We start from the raw sequence: 18925 nt of genomic DNA, 5'->3' as shown, positions 1-18925 counted from the left end.
GTTAAAACATGGAAAATAAATCACAGTTAATATGATAACTATCTCTATATTTTACCTCAACTCCTCCAGTTTCTTCTGTTCCCTTTTCTTCAGATATTCCTGTCTGGAAACTTGTCTGAAACTTTAAAGAATAAAGGATTAGACATCCCACGATTTATACTAAAAATGATATGAGCACCCCAACTAGAAGAAAAAAACAAAAGAAGATGGAGAGAGAGTTATGAGTTGTTGAGCAATGAGTTTTCAAACTACAATCTTTAACACACGAACATAAAGCCGGAAAAATCAAGAGAAAGATTCCTCTAACTCCAGTTGAAGGTTAAACGAACCTTAAAGTTGCAAGATCATTCTGCTCCAAAGCTTTAGCTCTCCGAATCGCCTCCTCTGTGAAACAATTTTATGAGGTCAGTATCAGAATAAAAAAAAAGGGAAAAACTGAAAATGACACAATGTTTCTTTCAGTCATATAAGTTTTCTTATTTAAGATTCCTTTTATGGGTTCTAGAAGCAACACAACCTTGAACCAAGAAAGTCTACCTTGCTCTTTCCTCGATAATGTTGGCTCCGTAGTCTACAACAAAAGCCAGAAGTCAAATTCTGTTGAAATTTAAACCAAAATAGAGAAAGAAAAGCCATGCAAAATCCACAAATCCTAGAAAGGTAGAAAAATATGCAGCACGAACTGAAATATGCAGCACGAACTGACCCAAATATAAAAGGTGAAAAAGTTGTCACTACACCGATTAGGGGTGGCAACGGGTTGGATCGGGTCTGTCCGGACCAGGACCTGACTCCGATTGGACCAAATTGTATTGTTTGAATATTATTTAAAAATTATGTTAATATATACATGTATCATTTAAATATTTTAATTAAAAATATATAGTTGTATTTATTTAAATTTTATTATAATATTATATATTAAATATTATTTATATAATAACGCTATTCAGGTCAGGTGGGATCCACATGGACCCGGACCCGAATGGTGTTTTGGTCCAATATTTGGACCCGGACCCAACGGGATTGAACCCACTCGGACCCAGGTCGGGTCTAGACCGTAGTTACTAGGATTGCCTCCCTTGCTTGGCGATCCCTTGCAGAACTTCGATTTTCTCGATCCCAGAGCGGATCTCATCTGAAACTCAATTTAGTGTTTTCGGGATCTCGCTCCATCTTGTAAGAGAGCAAGTTCCTTATAATTTAATTTGACGCTCCTAAACATTACAAGATCTAGATCCCTATTCGTATGGTTCACGTTCCAGAGTGTATTGGGATCTAGATTCCAAAATAACGGAACGCAAGCATTGCCATATATAGCATCCAGATCCCACCAATATGGGATCGCAAGAGTGAAATGATGTAATATCTCTTTGCCCCCTTCAAGTGTTTGTAAAATCCTGATATTGGATGGTAAATTGCAAAGCCAAAGTTTTGGACGTTGCTCTCTCTCCCCGGTCCATTCTTGCAAGGCAAATCCTCGCCCACTGATATTTTATGACAATTTGATAATTTTACATCAATAGTTACGATATTTTATGATAATTTTACATCAGTAAATAATTGCTCGCGATGCCCAAAAGGACGTGGTTGGAAGAGTTCGGGAAAGATATGGGGACTTATGGCCTCACTGAGGGTATGACCTTTTAATAAAGCAGAATGGCGGACCAGGATTCGTGTAGCCAACCCCAATTAATTGGGAAAAGGCTATAATGATGATGATGATGAAATAATTGTTCACAATCCTCAATAATGAGTACTCACCTTTTTAGAAAGCAATACCAACAACACAATTATTTCATGTATATATGGTGTTGGGTTGTATTTCATTACATAACTATTTAGAATGTCATAAATTATTTAATGAAATGATCTATCTACTATATTAATATAATGAATAATGGATTATTTCAAAGTTCCTTATTTATTTCATAGAAGACTAAGCGTACATGTTATTGGTCAACAAAGCTGGAGCTACAATTTAAAGCCATGGATCCTTATTCAAACCTACACGAAGAACTCATGTTCTAAGAAAATGGAGCTCGCTCCTATAAAAGTTATTCCTCGCTCCATAATATGTTGGATCACTTTTACTAATGATGCACTCCTTGAGTTAAGAAACTCATAAAGATGCCCTTAGGAACTTCACTTCTTACATATAGGATCTCGCACTCTTATATAATAATTCTTGATCCTATGTAAGAAGGGAGCTCGATCCCCAACACACATGGACCTCAATCCCTACCTTAGAGACTGTACGGGCATCGATCCCTAACACAAGGATCTTCAGTATAGCTTCAATGATCCCGCCCCCGATCCCAGAACCGCTCCCGTTCCCATACCCAACAACTATGGTCTGGACGTCAGGTCCCAGGTCGCGTCCGGGTCCATTGCCGCCCCTAACACCAATACTGCAGACATAAACTCATTAAGAAGACAAGCAGTTCGTGCAGTTTTTGCTCACCTTACGTGTCCGTGCTGCATCTTTTTCTCTTAGCCTTTTCTCCAATTTTGCACGCTCTTGCTGATCAATTCTCCTTGATTCCTCAGACTGTTAACACATATATCAGAAAACACAATAATTGGATTGAATCAATTTCCTCCAAGAGCCATGCATGTATTAAGAATCAACTGACTTTTCTTTTACATAAAAGGTTTCAAAAATCGTGCAACCATAAAGACACATGATAGCTACGGGTATAAGCATAAAATAAGAGATGCATGCCAGATTTCTCAGGCTACAAATGTAAAACAGGTATCCCAATAATTGCATGAGTCCGCCTCCTTAAAGGCATGCATGCATTAAAAAACAAGTGCAAGAACACAAAATGTCTATGTGTAACATACAAATACTAGGACAAGAAAAGATATGCATGCGCAACTATAAACTAAGAAGAATTTCCCAACAAACTAGAATTTCCTCAAGTTACAGACCCTAAAAGAGATCATTTTCCCTTCTTTTTTAAGAGAAAAGATCACCTAATTTGGACCCAAGTTCAGCTACAATTCCATTTCTTTTTGGAGTCACATAGTGTGGCCAATATTCAGTCTAAAGATTAAATTGCTGATTAAAACCTCCAGCAGAAACTCTTTTAAATCTAAAATTTTAAACCTCGAACAAGAAAATTCATGAACCAAATGACAAGCAGATCAGAAAAAATTGTCAAGCATGCAGCCGTCGACAAATCAAACAATGAGTAGAGAAAAGGAATTTTGGTTATACAGCATTAGAAGCTAAGGGAATATACAAACAGGTATAAAAAAGTTTAAAAATAGTTGGAATATCATAGTGTTGTGACATTATGTTAACAATTAACATCATAAGACATCAACCTCAAAGAAAAGCTCAAAGGCTACAAAACAGGAAGTGGGATAGTCTTTTCCAAATTAATGTGATCTTGAAAGCGTAATCATGGGATTTTATTAGTTAATTCAAATATAATAGTTATTTATGAAATATGTAAAACATGTTTCTCATCAAATAAGAATAAAACCTAGGTTGGGTTTCAGTGTCTTATGCCAGCTAAGTAGTTTTGAAACTTTCTGTTTCATTGTAAAACTTGTGATACGTCACATCTTTAGAAAATATTATTCGTTTATAAATAGATGAGTAGTTCAAAAAAGAAGACATACCAATTTCCAGAAAGGCCTCACTCAATGTTTTCATATCTCACAATAGAATATCAAAAACAAAGGTGGTTTCATATCTCAAAACTGCATGTCTTATTACTAATAAAATGCATCTGTTATTAAGATAGTGATAAACATGGAAACCTAGTTCAATGTGAATCACATACCTCAGAGGAGTCATCTTCACTTTCTCCTTCAGTGGTGTGCTTCTTAACACGTCTCTCCTTGGTATTTTGAAGAATGTCCTACAACATAAAGCTCAATGAAGTCAAAAAAAAAATGTCAATGTGCATTTATCAATAAAAAAAACGAGAATCATTTATCATCAATATTCAGGTCCACACCTCATCATCATCATCGTCGTCTTCAATCTGTCTTTTCTTCCTAATCTGCTTCTGTCTTGACTTGGGTGCCACCGGAAGAGGTGGTTCTGGGTCATCTTCATCATCAGCATCTAGAAGTGCATACTCCTGCTGCTTCTTGACCAACATAGCAGCTTCTTTCTCTGCTTTTTGATAACTCTGGCATAAATATATGGGCAAAAAATGATGCAGCGTCATTCATAGCCCCAGAAGTTAATTCCTACCTCCATTTCCATAAAAATTGAATATAGCCATAAAAATTAACACATTTCTCTAGGAGCCTTTATAGTTGACCTAGAAAGATAAATTTAAACACAAATTTAGGTGAAAGAATCAAAGTGACTCCATGAAAGAGCTGCAATCCCGCATACATGGGGAAAAGTTGAAACCTAAAAGAAGCAGGTTCAGAATACAAAAGTAACAATCGTCTGAAATGCTCAAAATAATTGTCATGTATAGGATGTTTCTCCTAGAGGCTGCTTTGGCACTTAAGGGTCCTTAGACATGGGGCAACAGGTTTTGCATAATCAAAGAGTTCATTACACGTCTTGGGGTTCAACCAATTTCCCGTTCTCAGTTTATACACAACATTTCCAGATTTTGATGTCCCTCCCGGACCCCACATAGGCAGGAGCCGCACCGGATTACAGTCTTTTTACAGCCCTTATTTCCAGATTTTGATGTGTGATGCCTAATGTTGCCGACTACCATAAGAGCTTATTCGGAGTCATGGAGATGAGTGTTCTCACACTCGTTTGGTCTAATAACTCAAATTTAAAGAGGTTTGCTGCCCAAAGAAGTTAGCAGCTTGGAGCAGTTATTGAAATTGTTGGGCAAATGGAAGTGGCATTTTGAAGCAAAAGGAGCTTAGGTAGATAGTCTTTGCCGAATAACATAGAATGCATCATCAGATCTTCATATTGAACCATATAATAGCCCATAAAGAAAGCCATGAAGAAGTCTTGTAATAAAAAATTATTTATTATGTAGAATATCAACTCCTTGTCAAATTTTTTTCTTTTTTTGTCAGTGTCAAGTTGATTCTTCTTGTCAATATCAATTTCATCTTTATTATAACTTATCAACAAAAATACTCAGTAGCTTCAAATAAATGTACATATTATTCATATAATTTTGATATTAAATTTGAAAAGGACAATTTCAAGGTTCTTAATTGGTAGCAATTATACTCCATCACCCATTAATGAATGGAAAAGGCACATAATAAAGAAATACACGAAAAAAACTAAGAAGATTTAGCCTTGCACATACACTAGCCTCTTTCTTCGTAAACTTCATGATATATTAACTTTTCATCTAATATGCGGCAGGCATATAGTTACACGAAAAGAGGAGCTATAGTGTAGCCAACTTTATGAGAGAGAAGAACTTTCCCACCAGAGGTATAGCAAGGCAAACATACACAATGATGATACCGCTAATCACTTGAAAATATAAATAATAGGAAAAGCAACAACAAATGGCTTACATTCAAACCCGCTGCCTTGTGTGGTACTTTCATATAAATTTCTTTTGCAAATTCATGGGTTTCGGCAGATGCAGGAAACCCGAATTCTTTAAGCTTGGAGGCAGCATCAGCTGGTGAAGAAGCTTTCTTGGCTGCATATTTCAACAATATATATTATACTAGGACACAACAACCCATTTTAAAATTTGGGAACTACAATACAATTCTCATAAATGCAGGATATCTTGATACTAACCCAATCCGATGATAAAAGAGACCACTGCTGGTTGGGAGTAGCCCAAAACTGAGTACAATTTGTCAGAAACCCAAGTCCTCAAATTATCTTCGTGTCCCATGATTTCGAGAAAAAGCTAGTGATGTATAATCTACTATTCAATTTAAGTACCTGTCAAAGGATTAAAGCGAAAATCTCATTAAAAAGGTTGCTCTATTGAAGCTGCTAGGTTCTCAGTTAATGACAGGAAATCGAGATCAGCCATTCTAGGCCTCGGGCCAGTGGGGCTAGAATATAGAGTTTGAAAGAACTCTACGATGGCGTGCTCAATTTGTGCTGGTTGGGTCAAATAGCTGTTGTTAACTTTGAGCACCGAGATGGTGTTGCCCCTTTGACGACAATTAGCTATACGATGGAAAAAAGCAGTGTTAAGGTCTCCCAATTTTAACCACTTTATCCTAGATCTCTGGAACCAATAGATCTCTTCTTAGTTAAGAGTAAACTAGAAATTCCTAATAGAATCAAAAGCATTTATTAACAATAGTGGACAATGACATCACCAATATGGTGTGTGCATCACCCACAAGATGCATTAATTGTTTTTAACTACTGATAGAATGCCACTATTTTCTTATAAAAATATCCATTCTATCCTTCTTAATGACCCAAAATGCCCCTACTTGAAAAATTTTGTATTACAATTCAATGGTATTTTAGTGTCCAAAAATGTGGAGCACTTTAATGGTATTGCGGCCATTGCTACTTTCATGCTTTTGAAAAAAAATATTATTTCAAAAAAAACCTAAAATAGAAATTTTATCCCCACTGTGTTCTTCAAAGCCACAGTTGCAGATTGAAAGTATGAATTTTTTTTTCCCTTTTTTTAAAAATTTAAACAAAGTTGTTATTATGGAAAATCATTGTGCAAATGAAATAATACTGTTTATAGCAAATCATTTCGTAAAGTAAATCATTGTGTAAAAAAATCATATACATGCAGATTTCTGTTATTATTTGTGATAATTGTTTTTATGAAAATAATGTATATGGCACAAATAAGAGCTCAAAACATAGTTTTTTTACTGACGAATGAGAAGCAGAGAGTGTGAGTACAGGACCAAGTAAACAATATTTTGTTTTTGATTATGTGATAAAAAAGATAAACAATATAGTGTAAACTGTAAACTTACAGGATTGTCATTGTGTAAATGAAATAATATTGTTTAAAGCAAATCATTTCGTAAAGTAAATCATTGTATAAAGAAAATCATATACATGCAGATTTCTGTTGTTATTTGTGATAATTGTTTTTATGAAAATAATGTTAATGGCACAAATTAGAGCTCAAAACATAGTCTTTTACGGACGAATGAGAAGCAGAGAGTGTGAGTACAAGACCAAGTAATCAATATTTTGTTTTTGATTATGTGATAAGAAAGATAAACAATATATTGTAAACTGTAAACTTACAAGAGCAAGCAATCCCCCAAACCTAATCCTTCAGCTCTGCTTCATGTTTCCCCAACAAAATGAAAAACCCTCTTCCTTTTCTCTCTCAAAAAATCAGTTAGGGCCTCTTCACAAATCAGTATAATTAAGGTTTTCTCTCAAACAACAACTCAAATCAGAGAGAAAAATCCTCTTCAAACTATCCCAAATCAGCATCCCATCTTCCTTTTCTCTCTCTAAAAATCAGTTAGGGCCTCTTCCATTAGGGCATTAGAGTTTGTGAAGCCGATGAACTCTTTCTTCTTCCTTCTTCCTTCTTCCTTCTCCTCTCTCTATAAACCAAAGCCGATGAACTTTTTCTACTTCTTCTCTCTTTATAAACCCTAATGGCTATGAGCCCAGCGCCTATTTTCTTCTCTTCCCCTCTAAACCGTAAACACAGAGATGTGAAACCCAAATTTCTAGGAGCCTATTTTCAATTACCTGTTTGATAACTGGAAGCAAGTTCATGAACTGTAAATTGGAAGTTCTTGAAGAACTACACATTAGTAGTTCCTAAAGAAGTTACTGGTTTCTGTGTTTGATAGCATCCCTGGGAAGTTAAGAAGTTCATGGTGTCTGTGTTTGATAACCTCCTGGGAACTTAAGAAGTTCCTGGTTTCTGTGTTTGATAACCTCCTGGGAAGTTAAAGAAGAACTGGGTATCTGTATTGGATTAGCTTTAAATAATAGGAAAGATGTAAATGTTAAAATTGAGACCTAGATATTATTTATTTTTTATTAATTTGTAGAATATTATTTTTTGGAATACAATATCAATTGAAAGTAAATTACAATATTATTTTTCTATAATAACTTGAGCACTACTTACATTCACCACTGATGCATCAATATCCGAACCTACAAAATGTACGTCATTCACAATTCAAAAATATATGTCATTCACAAGTCATGCACATAACATTTGTGTGTTCTCTCTCTCTCTCTTAAGATTATAATAGCACACAACATTTATATGTTATCTATTAAGGCAATATGTGATGCATGTCAAGCAACATTCACAATTCATGCATCCATATATAACCATGTACAAAACCAGCCCATTCAACAATAACCTATAATAGTTTAAACATACATAATTGAAAATGCAAGCAGTAAGAAATCAGCCCATTCAACAATCACCTGTAATAACGTGAGCACTACTTACATTCACCACTAATGCATCTATATCCCAACCTAAAAAATATACGTCATTCAACAATAAAACAACATTGTTGTTTGTCCCTTAAAACATTTGTGTTCTCTCTCTCTCTAATATTATAATGGCACACAACATTTGTGTGTTATCTCTTGGAACAAATGAAACCATTGAGTGAAGAAAATGAAAATGTTGGTAATTCATCCATTTCTTCTTTGCATAAAAAGATATAAACAAACCCACATCATAGTTGTGCATTATAGAAAAAATATATCAGATTTCATGAACCCACATCATAGCTGTATATCAAAGCAATCTCCAAAAAAAAATAGCAAAGCAATTTCAATAAATACTTGGAACAAATGAAACCTTTGAGTGACGAAAATGATAATGTTGGTAATTCATGCATTTCTTCTTTGCATTAAAAGATATAAACAAACCCACATCATAGCTGTGTATCATAGCTGTAAATCAAAGAAATTTCAAAAAAAAAATTGCAAAGCAATTTCAATAAATACTTGGAACAAATGAAACCATTGAGTGAAGAACAAATTCAGGAATGAAAGCGAGCAAGCTAGCAAGCAATAGCAACTAAACTTCAAAGGTTTTCAGAAAACTAAGAAAGAAAGGAGCTCATTAATCTAGGTTCTTCAAAGAAATGCACCAACCGTGATTTATGAAAATGAATAAGAAAGAAAAAAATATGACGAAAGTGAACAACAAGAACCTCTAATCACCCAGTACAATCCCCTTTTCCCTTTAACACATGAACCAACAAAGGAGCCACCTATGCATAAATCCAACTGTTGGATACCACCAACATTTCAGCCAAGCCCCAAAAAAACCAATTTTCCCTCTCCTAACTCACCACATGTACCAAACAGAAAGAGAAAACACAAAAGCATGCACCAAATACGAAATCCCTACTAATGTCCAAAAAAAAAAAAAAAAGGGAATTCCAAACCCCTGCTGAACACAATACTACCCCACATGTACCAAACAGAAAAGAGAACACAAAAGCATGCACCAAGAATACGAAATCCCTAATCATGTCTCAAAAAAAAAAGGGAATTCCAAACCCCTGCTGAACACAATACTACCCCACAACATGTACCAAACAGAAAGAGAACACAAAACCATGCACCAAGAATACGAAATCCCTACTCATGTCAAAAAAAAAAAAAAAAAAGAATTCCAATCCCTGCTGAACACAATACTGAAAACAAGTAATCCAACTCAAAAGGCCAAAAACCACAATAAGCATATTAATGATGTAGTAGAGAGCGGATAGTATAATAGTGCAATATAGGTCAAAATTATTCTTTTTTAATCGATGATCAGCACAGCCCATCAAACTTCTCGGATTTTTTTAAGCGAGACAACGCTATTCTTCACGATTCATTCAAACAAATCAAATTCAAGCAAAATTTCAGACACCATTCTCTTACAAAAATAAGGACTCAGACCAATGTCTCCATATTCAAATAAACAGAGCCGTGAGAACAAAAAACCCTTGCTGAGTAACCCAAAATGAGAACAAAAACCCTTGCAACTTAGACAAATCTTAATCAACTCATCAAAGTCTATACTGGGTAACCCAATGAGCCAAATAAACACAAAAAAATAGGAACATGTGCAAAAAATCTGTAAAATCAGAAAAAAACCAGAGAGAGAGAGTAAACTTATCGTACAGAAAAAAAATCGTGGGATTCATTTTCACCAGAGAGAGAAAAAAAAATCCGGGGAGAGACATAACACTGAAACGTACCTTTGTGATGAGGCTCGTAGGCGCAAAGAGAAGGCGCAAGATGGTCTCTTCTCTGTGGTTAAGGCAGTCGGGGGCACGCAAATACCTCGAGAAAGTTGAAGAACACAGATCAGAGCTCAATAGGAAGGATCAGAGCTCAAAGAATAAATCCGAGGAACAGAGAGAGAAAGATGAAAAAGACGAAGAAAATCAAAGCTCAGAGGGGTGGCTCAACGGGAGCGAAGTACAGGAGAAGAAATCCTAGGCAAATAAGTTTTCGGGGGTGAAGTTTTAACCAAACTTCTAATTTTCAATTTCCGACTTTTTGGTCGGAACTTTTTTAAAGATATGAACATGAACACTACAGTGGAGTTCTTAATTTTACTTCCGTTTTTTACCAAACACAAAACATCAATGGTTTAAAAAACGGATCGGTGAGCCGGATCGGGTTTCCAAAAAACCTATCCGGATCGACGAATCGGCGATCCTGATCGAGAATCGGGTGAATCGGTCGGAATAAAGCTTAAAAAAAATTCGAAAAAATTATTAAAATTCATTATAAATATTGTTTTTTAGGAATTCAATAAAAAATGAGGGTACTCCATTAAGAATTTTCATGTTTTTGAATGAATATGCGAATATTGATATGTTCTTTCCCTGTATGAACCGCTATTCAGCATTTAATTTACAGTATTTCATGCTCATCCCTACACATATGTGAATAATATGGCTGGGATAGGGTGGCCTCAGAATCATCATCTCTCTCATTTTCTCTTTGAATAATATGGATTAAAAAAAAAAATAACAAATTTTCAAAAAAATCGATCATGGATTAAAAAAAAAATCACAAATTTTCAAAAAATTCTATCATGGATTACAAAAAAAAATTCGATCATGGATTAAAAAAAAAAATCACAAATTTTCAAAAAATTCAATCATGGATTACATAAAATTCGATCATGGATTACATAAAATTCGATCATGGATTACAAAAAAAACAAAAACAAAAAATTCAATCGTGGATTACAAAAAAAGAAAAAAACAGTTCGATCATGGATTACAAAAAATTCAATCATGGATTACAAAAAACTCTATCATGGGTTACAAAAAAAGCAAAAAACAAAAAATTCAATCATGGATTACAAAAAAAAAAACAAACATTTCGATCATGGATTACAAAAAAAAAACAAACATTTCGATCATGTATTACAAAACATTCGATCATGGATTACAAAAAATTCTATCATGGGTTACAAAAAAAAAAAAAAAAAACAAAAAAAGCGATCATGGATTACAAGAAAAGAAAACAAACATTTCGATCATGGATTACAAAAAATTCTATTATGGGTTACACAAAACCAAAAAATTCGATCATGGATTACAAAAAAACAAAAACAATTCGATCATGGATTACAAAAAAAGCGATCAAGTATTACAAAAAAATCTATCATGGATTACAAAACAAAAAAAAAAAAAAAAAAAATCCGTACGGACTCGCCGATTCACTGTTCGGACTCGCCGATTCCGTACAGTGAATCGGCGAGTCACTGTGCGAAATCGTCCGGTTCTCTCTAGAACCGGACGATTTCCGATTTTTCAACCGATCCGGTCCCTTTTCGCGAATTCCGAGTCGAACCGGGCGAGTCCGGTTTTACTCGGCGTTTTTTAAAGCGTTGCAAAACATGAATAGTATTAGGAAGTTCTAAATTCCAAGAAAACACTTCATATTATCAAACATGCATCCTTACCTCAAAAATCCATAAGAAAATGTTAGTTTTAATGTTGACCTCTAATTTGGTCGTCTAAATATCGCCATGTATGAATATAAAAAAAAAGAATTGAATTTCAAAAATAATGCATTTTGCTATACATTATCTAGATTGTTTATTTTCAATATTTTCATATGGTTATGGAACTACTTGATTTTAATTATTTTTGAAGTTTTAAATTTTATAATTATATATATAAATAGATTTTTAGATAAGCCTAATAATTTTTAAATTACATATTATGATACAATTTGAAGGTACGTCTTAATTGGATTGTTTAAGGTTGCAACCTTATAGAAACCACACCGTTTAAGTATTTTATGAATTTACGTAGTAATAGTTTAAGTGTTTAATGAATAAATTTATATAGTATATTTGTTTTTGGTAAGTAATAAGTAGGTGTGATGTTTCTTAAAGGATTTAGTGGGTAGATTTATATCGTACTTTTTTTTTGGTATATACTAGTTAATTATGTATTTAATAGTCGATGATTGGATGAGAGTCACGAGGCATCTAAATTAATTAATTTAATTATATTAGTTTAGTAAAGTTTTTATGGATGAATTAGTTATTGATGTCTTTGACATAATTTTTAGTTTTTAGAATTTTAAAATTTCTAATATTATAAATTTATCTGATTTTTTTACTTCGATTTTTTTAGCCTAATATGATATATTAGTAATATCTTTATATGAAGTATTTTTGGCGATCCGTATTGTTTTCCCAATTTTTTCATCCGACTTTTTAAAATAAAAATGATTTGTTTTTGATATTATGGTGAGCCGATTTATTGATAGTCCCCGACTTGCTAACTATGGTTTGCACCACCAATTCGTGTAGCCTAACAAAACTCTGCCCTCATCACCATCCAAACTTCATTGCACAGTCACAGTTCTCGGGTAGTGTTTCAATTTTCTTTTCTTTTTTTTACTAATCGGAATGATTTGAAATTTAAAACGTGTGTACATCTTAGTGAGACGCACCTAATAAAAATATGAAAAAAATAATTCACAAAATATAAATTGACCAAATTATTTTGTGAATTATTTTTTTCATATTTTTACACGCACCAAATTTCAAGTAATTTAGATTTGTAGAGCAAAAATAAAAATTGAAACACTACCGGACAACGGGGGACCGCACGATGAAGTTTGAATGGTAAGCGAAATCACTGTTCATTTTCGCCTATAGGCATTGGGAAGAGTTTTTTTATATATATTGTAGACACCCCATTTTAAATCAAGCAAATTCTATAGTTTTTTGAATCTTTAGGACCACATTATCCTAGTAGACTCAAATTTAATTACACCAAAACTGCCCAAATCCTATCCCAATTTGAAGTAGAGCACAAGAGCTTTCCAACGGTCCAAGAATCGTCTGAATAGGACTTACGGATAAAAATATATAACAAATAACAATTTAGTCCCTGTAAGACCCAATTGTCGGGCCGCGGGCCGAGCTGTAATAGGCCCGACAGGGCCAGACGTGGACTGATGATGTAGTCAACACATCTGATGATGTAGTAAACATGTTTTTTTTAATTATACAAGGATAAAACTTCAAGATAAATCTAAAACATTTTGAAAAAAACTTCAAAAAATTTAGGAAAAATTACCAAATTGAATCTTGTAAATACTCATGCTCCTTAACCCAAAGGAGAGAGAACAAGATACTAAAAAAACCTTAGAAATTCTTGAAATTAAGAAAATTGCCTAAAAATACCAAAAATAGGAAAAACCCTTGGTAAATTCCTAAAAATTTAGGAAAAATCCCAAAAAATTAAAAAATATATCATAATTCATATTCAACCTATGGAGATTACAAAACCCTTAGAAAACCAAGAAAAATCTCTTCCAGACACCAGAAAGGCCGATAGCTTTAGAAAAATATCTAGATTGAAAACCCTATAGAAGATAAAAACCCTAGCCTCCTGAAGTCTTACCCTCCAAGATCGAGAAAACCTAGACTTATGGCACAAAAACCCTAGATCAAAACTAGAATTAGGGCACAATAACCTTAGATCTAACCCTTTACACCAAATATCTATTAGTCAACATCCGAATCAGAGAGGCAAAGAGGACAGGTTCTAATACGGGCAAGCCCTCGAAGGCTCTAGAATTCCGAACCATATGGCCCGGTTTGGCATTATTTATTCCTCTCTATTTCTTCTTCTTTTTACTATTTTGCTTCTTTTATTTAATTTTGATCTGTTAAGTTGTCTTAAAAATCGTATTTTAGTGCTCTGGATCATGTTGGCTCTGTCACATATATGATAGTAGATCTGCTCGTTTCCAGACAAATCTGGCCTCAGATCTGAATTACATCTGTCCCACTTTCTCTACCACTTTATTTACATGTTTTTAACTAGTTTAACGTGTTAAAATTCGAGAGATCTTCATTGGAAGATCTTTCAAATTTTCATTATAAACAGTTTAGCACCAACCGTGGGGCTATTTTGAGCTTGATCCAAGCTTCAAAATACGATTTTTACTCATTGTTTTTCAAAGGTCCCAAAATTCGGCTTTGACTAGAATCCAGGTTTGCTTTAAAATTCAAAGGTCTCAGAAACCTCTGGAACTTTGTGGATCTGTTATAGGGACTCTTTTGTGACTGCACAAAAAAATTCAAATCAAAATAAAAATTTAAAAAATACAAAAAAAATATTTTTTAGTTCAATCTAGGCGCTTCTGTTTTTCTTTATTTTAATTTATTTCATCATAAATATTTTTATTTCCTACTTCTTCCAAGTTTAAAGATTAACAAGATAAAATAAAATAAAAATATATTTCATCAAGATTAACAAGATAAAAATAAATTAAAAAAATAAAACAAAATAATTTTTTGGGCGACACCAGCCGTGTCGCCCACCGTGCAAGGGCGACACCACCAGTGTCACCTGAGCAACAATACTCGTGTCGCCCAACTGCAAGTGTCACAGAAAAATGTTAGGACCCAACAAGACCATTCCTGGGACTTTTGGCTCCTTGTTGACCAATTTTGCACTTAAAATAAAAATTTTAAAACTATAAAAAAAAAAAAGATTTTGCTTCTGATAGATCTATTATGTTTCTACCCTTTTGATTTTATTTTAGTTTGTTAATTTTGACTGAAATCATATTTTCTCTGCCTTCACCATGCTTAGTATAATTGTGTTTCATCAAAATTAAAAAGATTAAAAAAATAAAATATCTATATTTTTTGGTCGCTTACCCCTCCAAACCTAGACCCACTCTTGGTCCGAGCCGAGACTCGTGCACCATCTAGTCTAGATATTAGTCTAGGTTCTAGCATAGGTGTAACAATCCTAAACTTAAAAAAAAAAAAAACCAAAAAAAACAAACAAAACTTTTAATACATGACAATTCGTTTGAACATGATGGTCCTTAGGGACCATTGTTACTTTTAAAAGCTTTTGGTTTAAAAGTTTTGTTGCTTCCTTGCTCTTGCCACGTCCACTAAAGGACGTGGGCTTTAGGCGTTTAAAGCGTAAGCTAACGCTCACACCTGTAACGTAATAAAAGAATAAAATAATATGTTAGCAGAATTTAAATTCAGAGAGGTGAGGACTCCTACATTAGAAAACTTATGAGATTTTTCTCTCTGATCGAAACACAGTGAAGTCCTCTCTCTAGCCGAATTTTTATCGGAAGCTCCCTCTCAAATATTTGTGTGTAAGTGACATCGTCTTCCTAAAAAATAGTCTGTTTTTAATAAATAGTGATATTTCGGTTCATGATCTTTATTTTATAAGTTTTGTGTGTAAGTGACCTCATTATCTCGAAAAATAATCCCTTCTATTTTAAAAAAAAAATGAAATAATTATTTCTGCTTATTATCATGAATTTTAGGCGCGATAAGTTTTATGCGCACATGACCTCATTATCTTGAAAAATAATATTTTTAATAAAAATTGTGAGATTTTATCTATGTTAGAAATTTTAAATGCTGTAAATTCTTTAAAAAATAAATTTATTTATTTTTCTTGGCTATTGTTAGAAAATTTTAGATACTATCGAATTATTAAAAACAAATGTGATATTTCTGCTTTTAGTAAAATTGTGAGATTTCTTTCTACTGTTTTTTAATATTTAGACGTTGTAAATTTCATGTGCAAATGACTGCCTAATTATTTTAAAACTAATATTTTTGCAATTGATTATAGCATTATTGTGAAATGTTTATTTGTAAATTAACATCCCATAAATTGTGATAATTTCGTATTCTTCAATTTCTATAGGAGTTTTTAAATACATATTAGATTGGCAATTATGCTAGAATGTCTTTACGAACTGCTACCTTTCTAAATTTGAGCCCAAAATATTTGATTGGTTGCAATGTTATTGAAAGTGACTGTTATTAATGGTGTCAGTGAAATTCATATTAAGGATTTTAGTGATATGTTGAGTACATGACATTTGTTGCTTTCGAATGTTTAAAGAGATTTAGAAATAATTTAAGTATACAAGTGGACTTATCCGGTTCGCCGGTGAGGTATAAGTCGACCTATCCGAGACGTCGGTAGGGATTAAGTGGACTCATCTGGTACGTTGGTGAGGTATAAGTGGACCTGCAGGGATTAAGTGGACCTATCTGGGACGCTGATTGGAATTAAGTGGACCTATCAGGACGCTGATGGGGTATATAAGTGACCTACTTGGGACGCCAGTAGGGTAATTTTGTGGAATCTTTTGAATTATGCATTTCATTCATTTGGATTATGTTTAATTGTGTATTTCTGAAAGTGAAATTGTTATCTATAAATGCTTGTGCTCGCATTATTTTTAATTGACCTCCATTTTGAAAGTTTGTTTATATCTTTCATCGATGATTATTTTTAGGATTATGATGATCACTTACTGAGTAGCCAAACTCATCAAACTATGGTAAACATTTTTCAGGATAACTGCGGTTACATTTTGAGTACTCGTCAAGGGCAACTATGGAAGATATTGTAGTTGTGCTTAAACTTTCTTTTGTTACTTTTTAAGAATTCGCCATTGTAAATTTATCTTAAAAAGAGATGTATATATATGTTTTGACTGTCACATCTCAGGAATCTCAGTATTGTAAATTCTTGGGGTGTGACAAATATGGTATCAGAGCAATAGGTTTAAGATTCTTAGGAAATTTAAAAATATTTTTCAATAATCAGGTACACAAATTTAAAGGACTAAATTTCTATAAGGGGGGAAGAATGTAACAATCCTAAACTTTCAAAAAAAAAAAACAAAAAAAAAAAGAAGAAATTTTTAATACATGACGATTCGTTTGAACATGATGGTCCTTAGGGACCATCGTTACTTTTAAAAGCTTTTGGTTTAAAAGCTTTGTTGCTTCTTTGCTCTTGCCACGTCCACTAAAGGACGTGGGCTATAGGCGTTTAAAGCGTAAGCTAACGCTCACAATTGTAACGTAATAAAAGAATAAAATAATATGTTAATAGAATTTAAATTCAAAGAGGTGAAAACACCTACCTTAGAAAACTTATGAGATTTTTCTCTCTGGTCGAAACACAGTGAACTCCTCTCTCTAGCCGAATTTTTATCGAAATATATTTATGTAAGTGACATCGTCTTCCTTAAAAATAGTCTGTTTTTAATAAATTGTGATTTTTCCGTCCATGATCTTTATTTTATAAGTTTTGTGTGTAAATGACCTCGTTGTCTCAAAAAATAATCTGTTCTTTTTAAAAAAAAAATGAAATAATTATTTATGCTTATTATCATGAATTTTAAGCGCGATAAATTTTATGCGCACATGACCTCATTATCTTGAAAAAAAATCTTTTTAAAAAAAATTGTCATATTTTATCTATGTTAGAAATTCTAAATGCTTTAAATTCTTAGAAAAATAAATTTATTTATTTTTCTTGTCTATTGTTAAAAAAATTTAGATACTATCAAATTATTAGAAATAAATGTGATATTTTTGCTGTTAGTAAAATTGTGAGATTTCTTTCTACTATTTTTTAATATTTAGACGTTGTAAATTTCATGTGCAAATGACTGCCTTATTATTTTAAAGCTGATATTTTTGCAATTGATTATAGCATTGTTGTGAAATGTTTATTTGTAAATTAACATCCCATAAATTGTGATAATTTCGTATTCTTGAACTTCTAAAACAGTTTTTCTATACATATTAGATTGGCAATTATGCTAGAATGTCTTTACGAATTGCTACCTTTCTAAATTTGAGTCCAAAATATTTGATTGGTTGAAATGTTATTGAAAGTGACTGTTATTAATGGTGTCAGTGAAATTCATATTAATGATTTCAGTGATATGTTGAGTACATGATATTTGCTGCTTTCGAATGTTTAAAGAGATTTAGAAATAATTTAGGTATGCAAGTGGAATCATCCGGTTCGCCGGTGAGGTATAAGTGGACCTATCCGAGACTGGTAGGGATTAAGTGGACTCATCCGGCACGCCGATGAGGTATAAGTGGACCTGCAGGGATTAAGTTGACCTATCTTGGACGCCGATAGGGATTAAGTGGACCCATCAGGACGCTGATGGGGTATATTGGTGACCCCAGTAGGGTAATTTTGTGGAATCTTTTGAATTATGCATTACCGATAAAATGTTATATGCATTTCATTCATTTGGATTATGTTTAATTGTGCATTTCTGAAAGTGAAATTTTTATCTATAAATGCATGTGCTCGCATTATTTTTAATTGACCTCCATTTTGAAAGTTTGTTTATATCTTTCATCGATGATTATTTTTAGGATTATGATGATCAGTTACTGAATAGCCAAACTCATCAAACTAAAGTAAACAATTTTCAGCATAACTGCGGTTTCATTTTGAGTACTCATCAATGGCAACATTGGAAGATATTGTAGTTGTGCTTAAACTTTCTTTTGTTACTTTTTAAGAATTCGCGATTCTAAATTTGTAGTAAAAAAAGATGTATATATATGTTTTGACTGTCACATCTCAAGAATATCAGTATTGTAAATTCTTGGGGTGTGACAAATATGATATCAGAGCAGTAGGTTTAAGATTCTTAAGAAATTTAAAAATCTTTTTCAATAATCAGGTACACAAATTTAGAGGA

At 33.1% G+C, this 18925-nt stretch overlaps 1 protein-coding gene across 48 annotated transcripts in view; it reads right to left on the bottom strand.

The window, feature by feature from the left end:
* LOC18427957 (pre-mRNA-splicing factor ATP-dependent RNA helicase DEAH1) overlaps positions 1-10457 on the bottom strand; it is a 38247-nt gene extending 27790 nt beyond the window's left edge. For 22 of the 48 annotated variants that reach the window (XR_016043081.1, XR_016043082.1, XR_016043079.1 and 19 more), the window contains exons 1-9: positions 10111-10457; positions 5717-5866; positions 5482-5612; positions 3975-4151; positions 3798-3875; positions 2465-2551; positions 538-571; positions 330-384; positions 56-121 (exon numbers count right to left, since the gene is read on the bottom strand). Coding sequence is in view for 3 of the 48 variants with exons in the window: in XM_088850018.1 (XP_088706144.1) it covers positions 56-121; positions 330-384; positions 538-571; positions 2465-2551; positions 3798-3875; positions 3975-4151; positions 5482-5612; positions 5717-5816 (728 nt within the window). In the remaining 45 variants the exon portion in view is untranslated. Of the gene's footprint in view, positions 1-55; positions 122-329; positions 385-537; positions 572-2245; positions 2552-3797; positions 3876-3974; positions 4152-5481; positions 5613-5716; positions 5867-7165; positions 8045-10110 lie in introns of those variants that run through there. The other 26 variants (XR_016043088.1, XR_016043086.1, XR_016043085.1 and 23 more) reach the window with 6 other exon arrangements.
* Between the last annotated feature and the right edge of the window lie 8468 nt (positions 10458-18925).

The sequence above is a fragment of the Amborella trichopoda genome, chromosome 10 (genome assembly GCF_054954075.1).
Source record: "Amborella trichopoda isolate Santa Cruz 75 chromosome 10, AtrichopodaSantaCruz75HAP2 v2.0, whole genome shotgun sequence".
Classification (NCBI taxonomy): Eukaryota; Viridiplantae; Streptophyta; class Magnoliopsida; order Amborellales; family Amborellaceae; genus Amborella; species Amborella trichopoda.
Note: the sequence above shows the minus strand (reverse complement) of the source record. Positions and strands in the feature narration are given on the sequence as shown.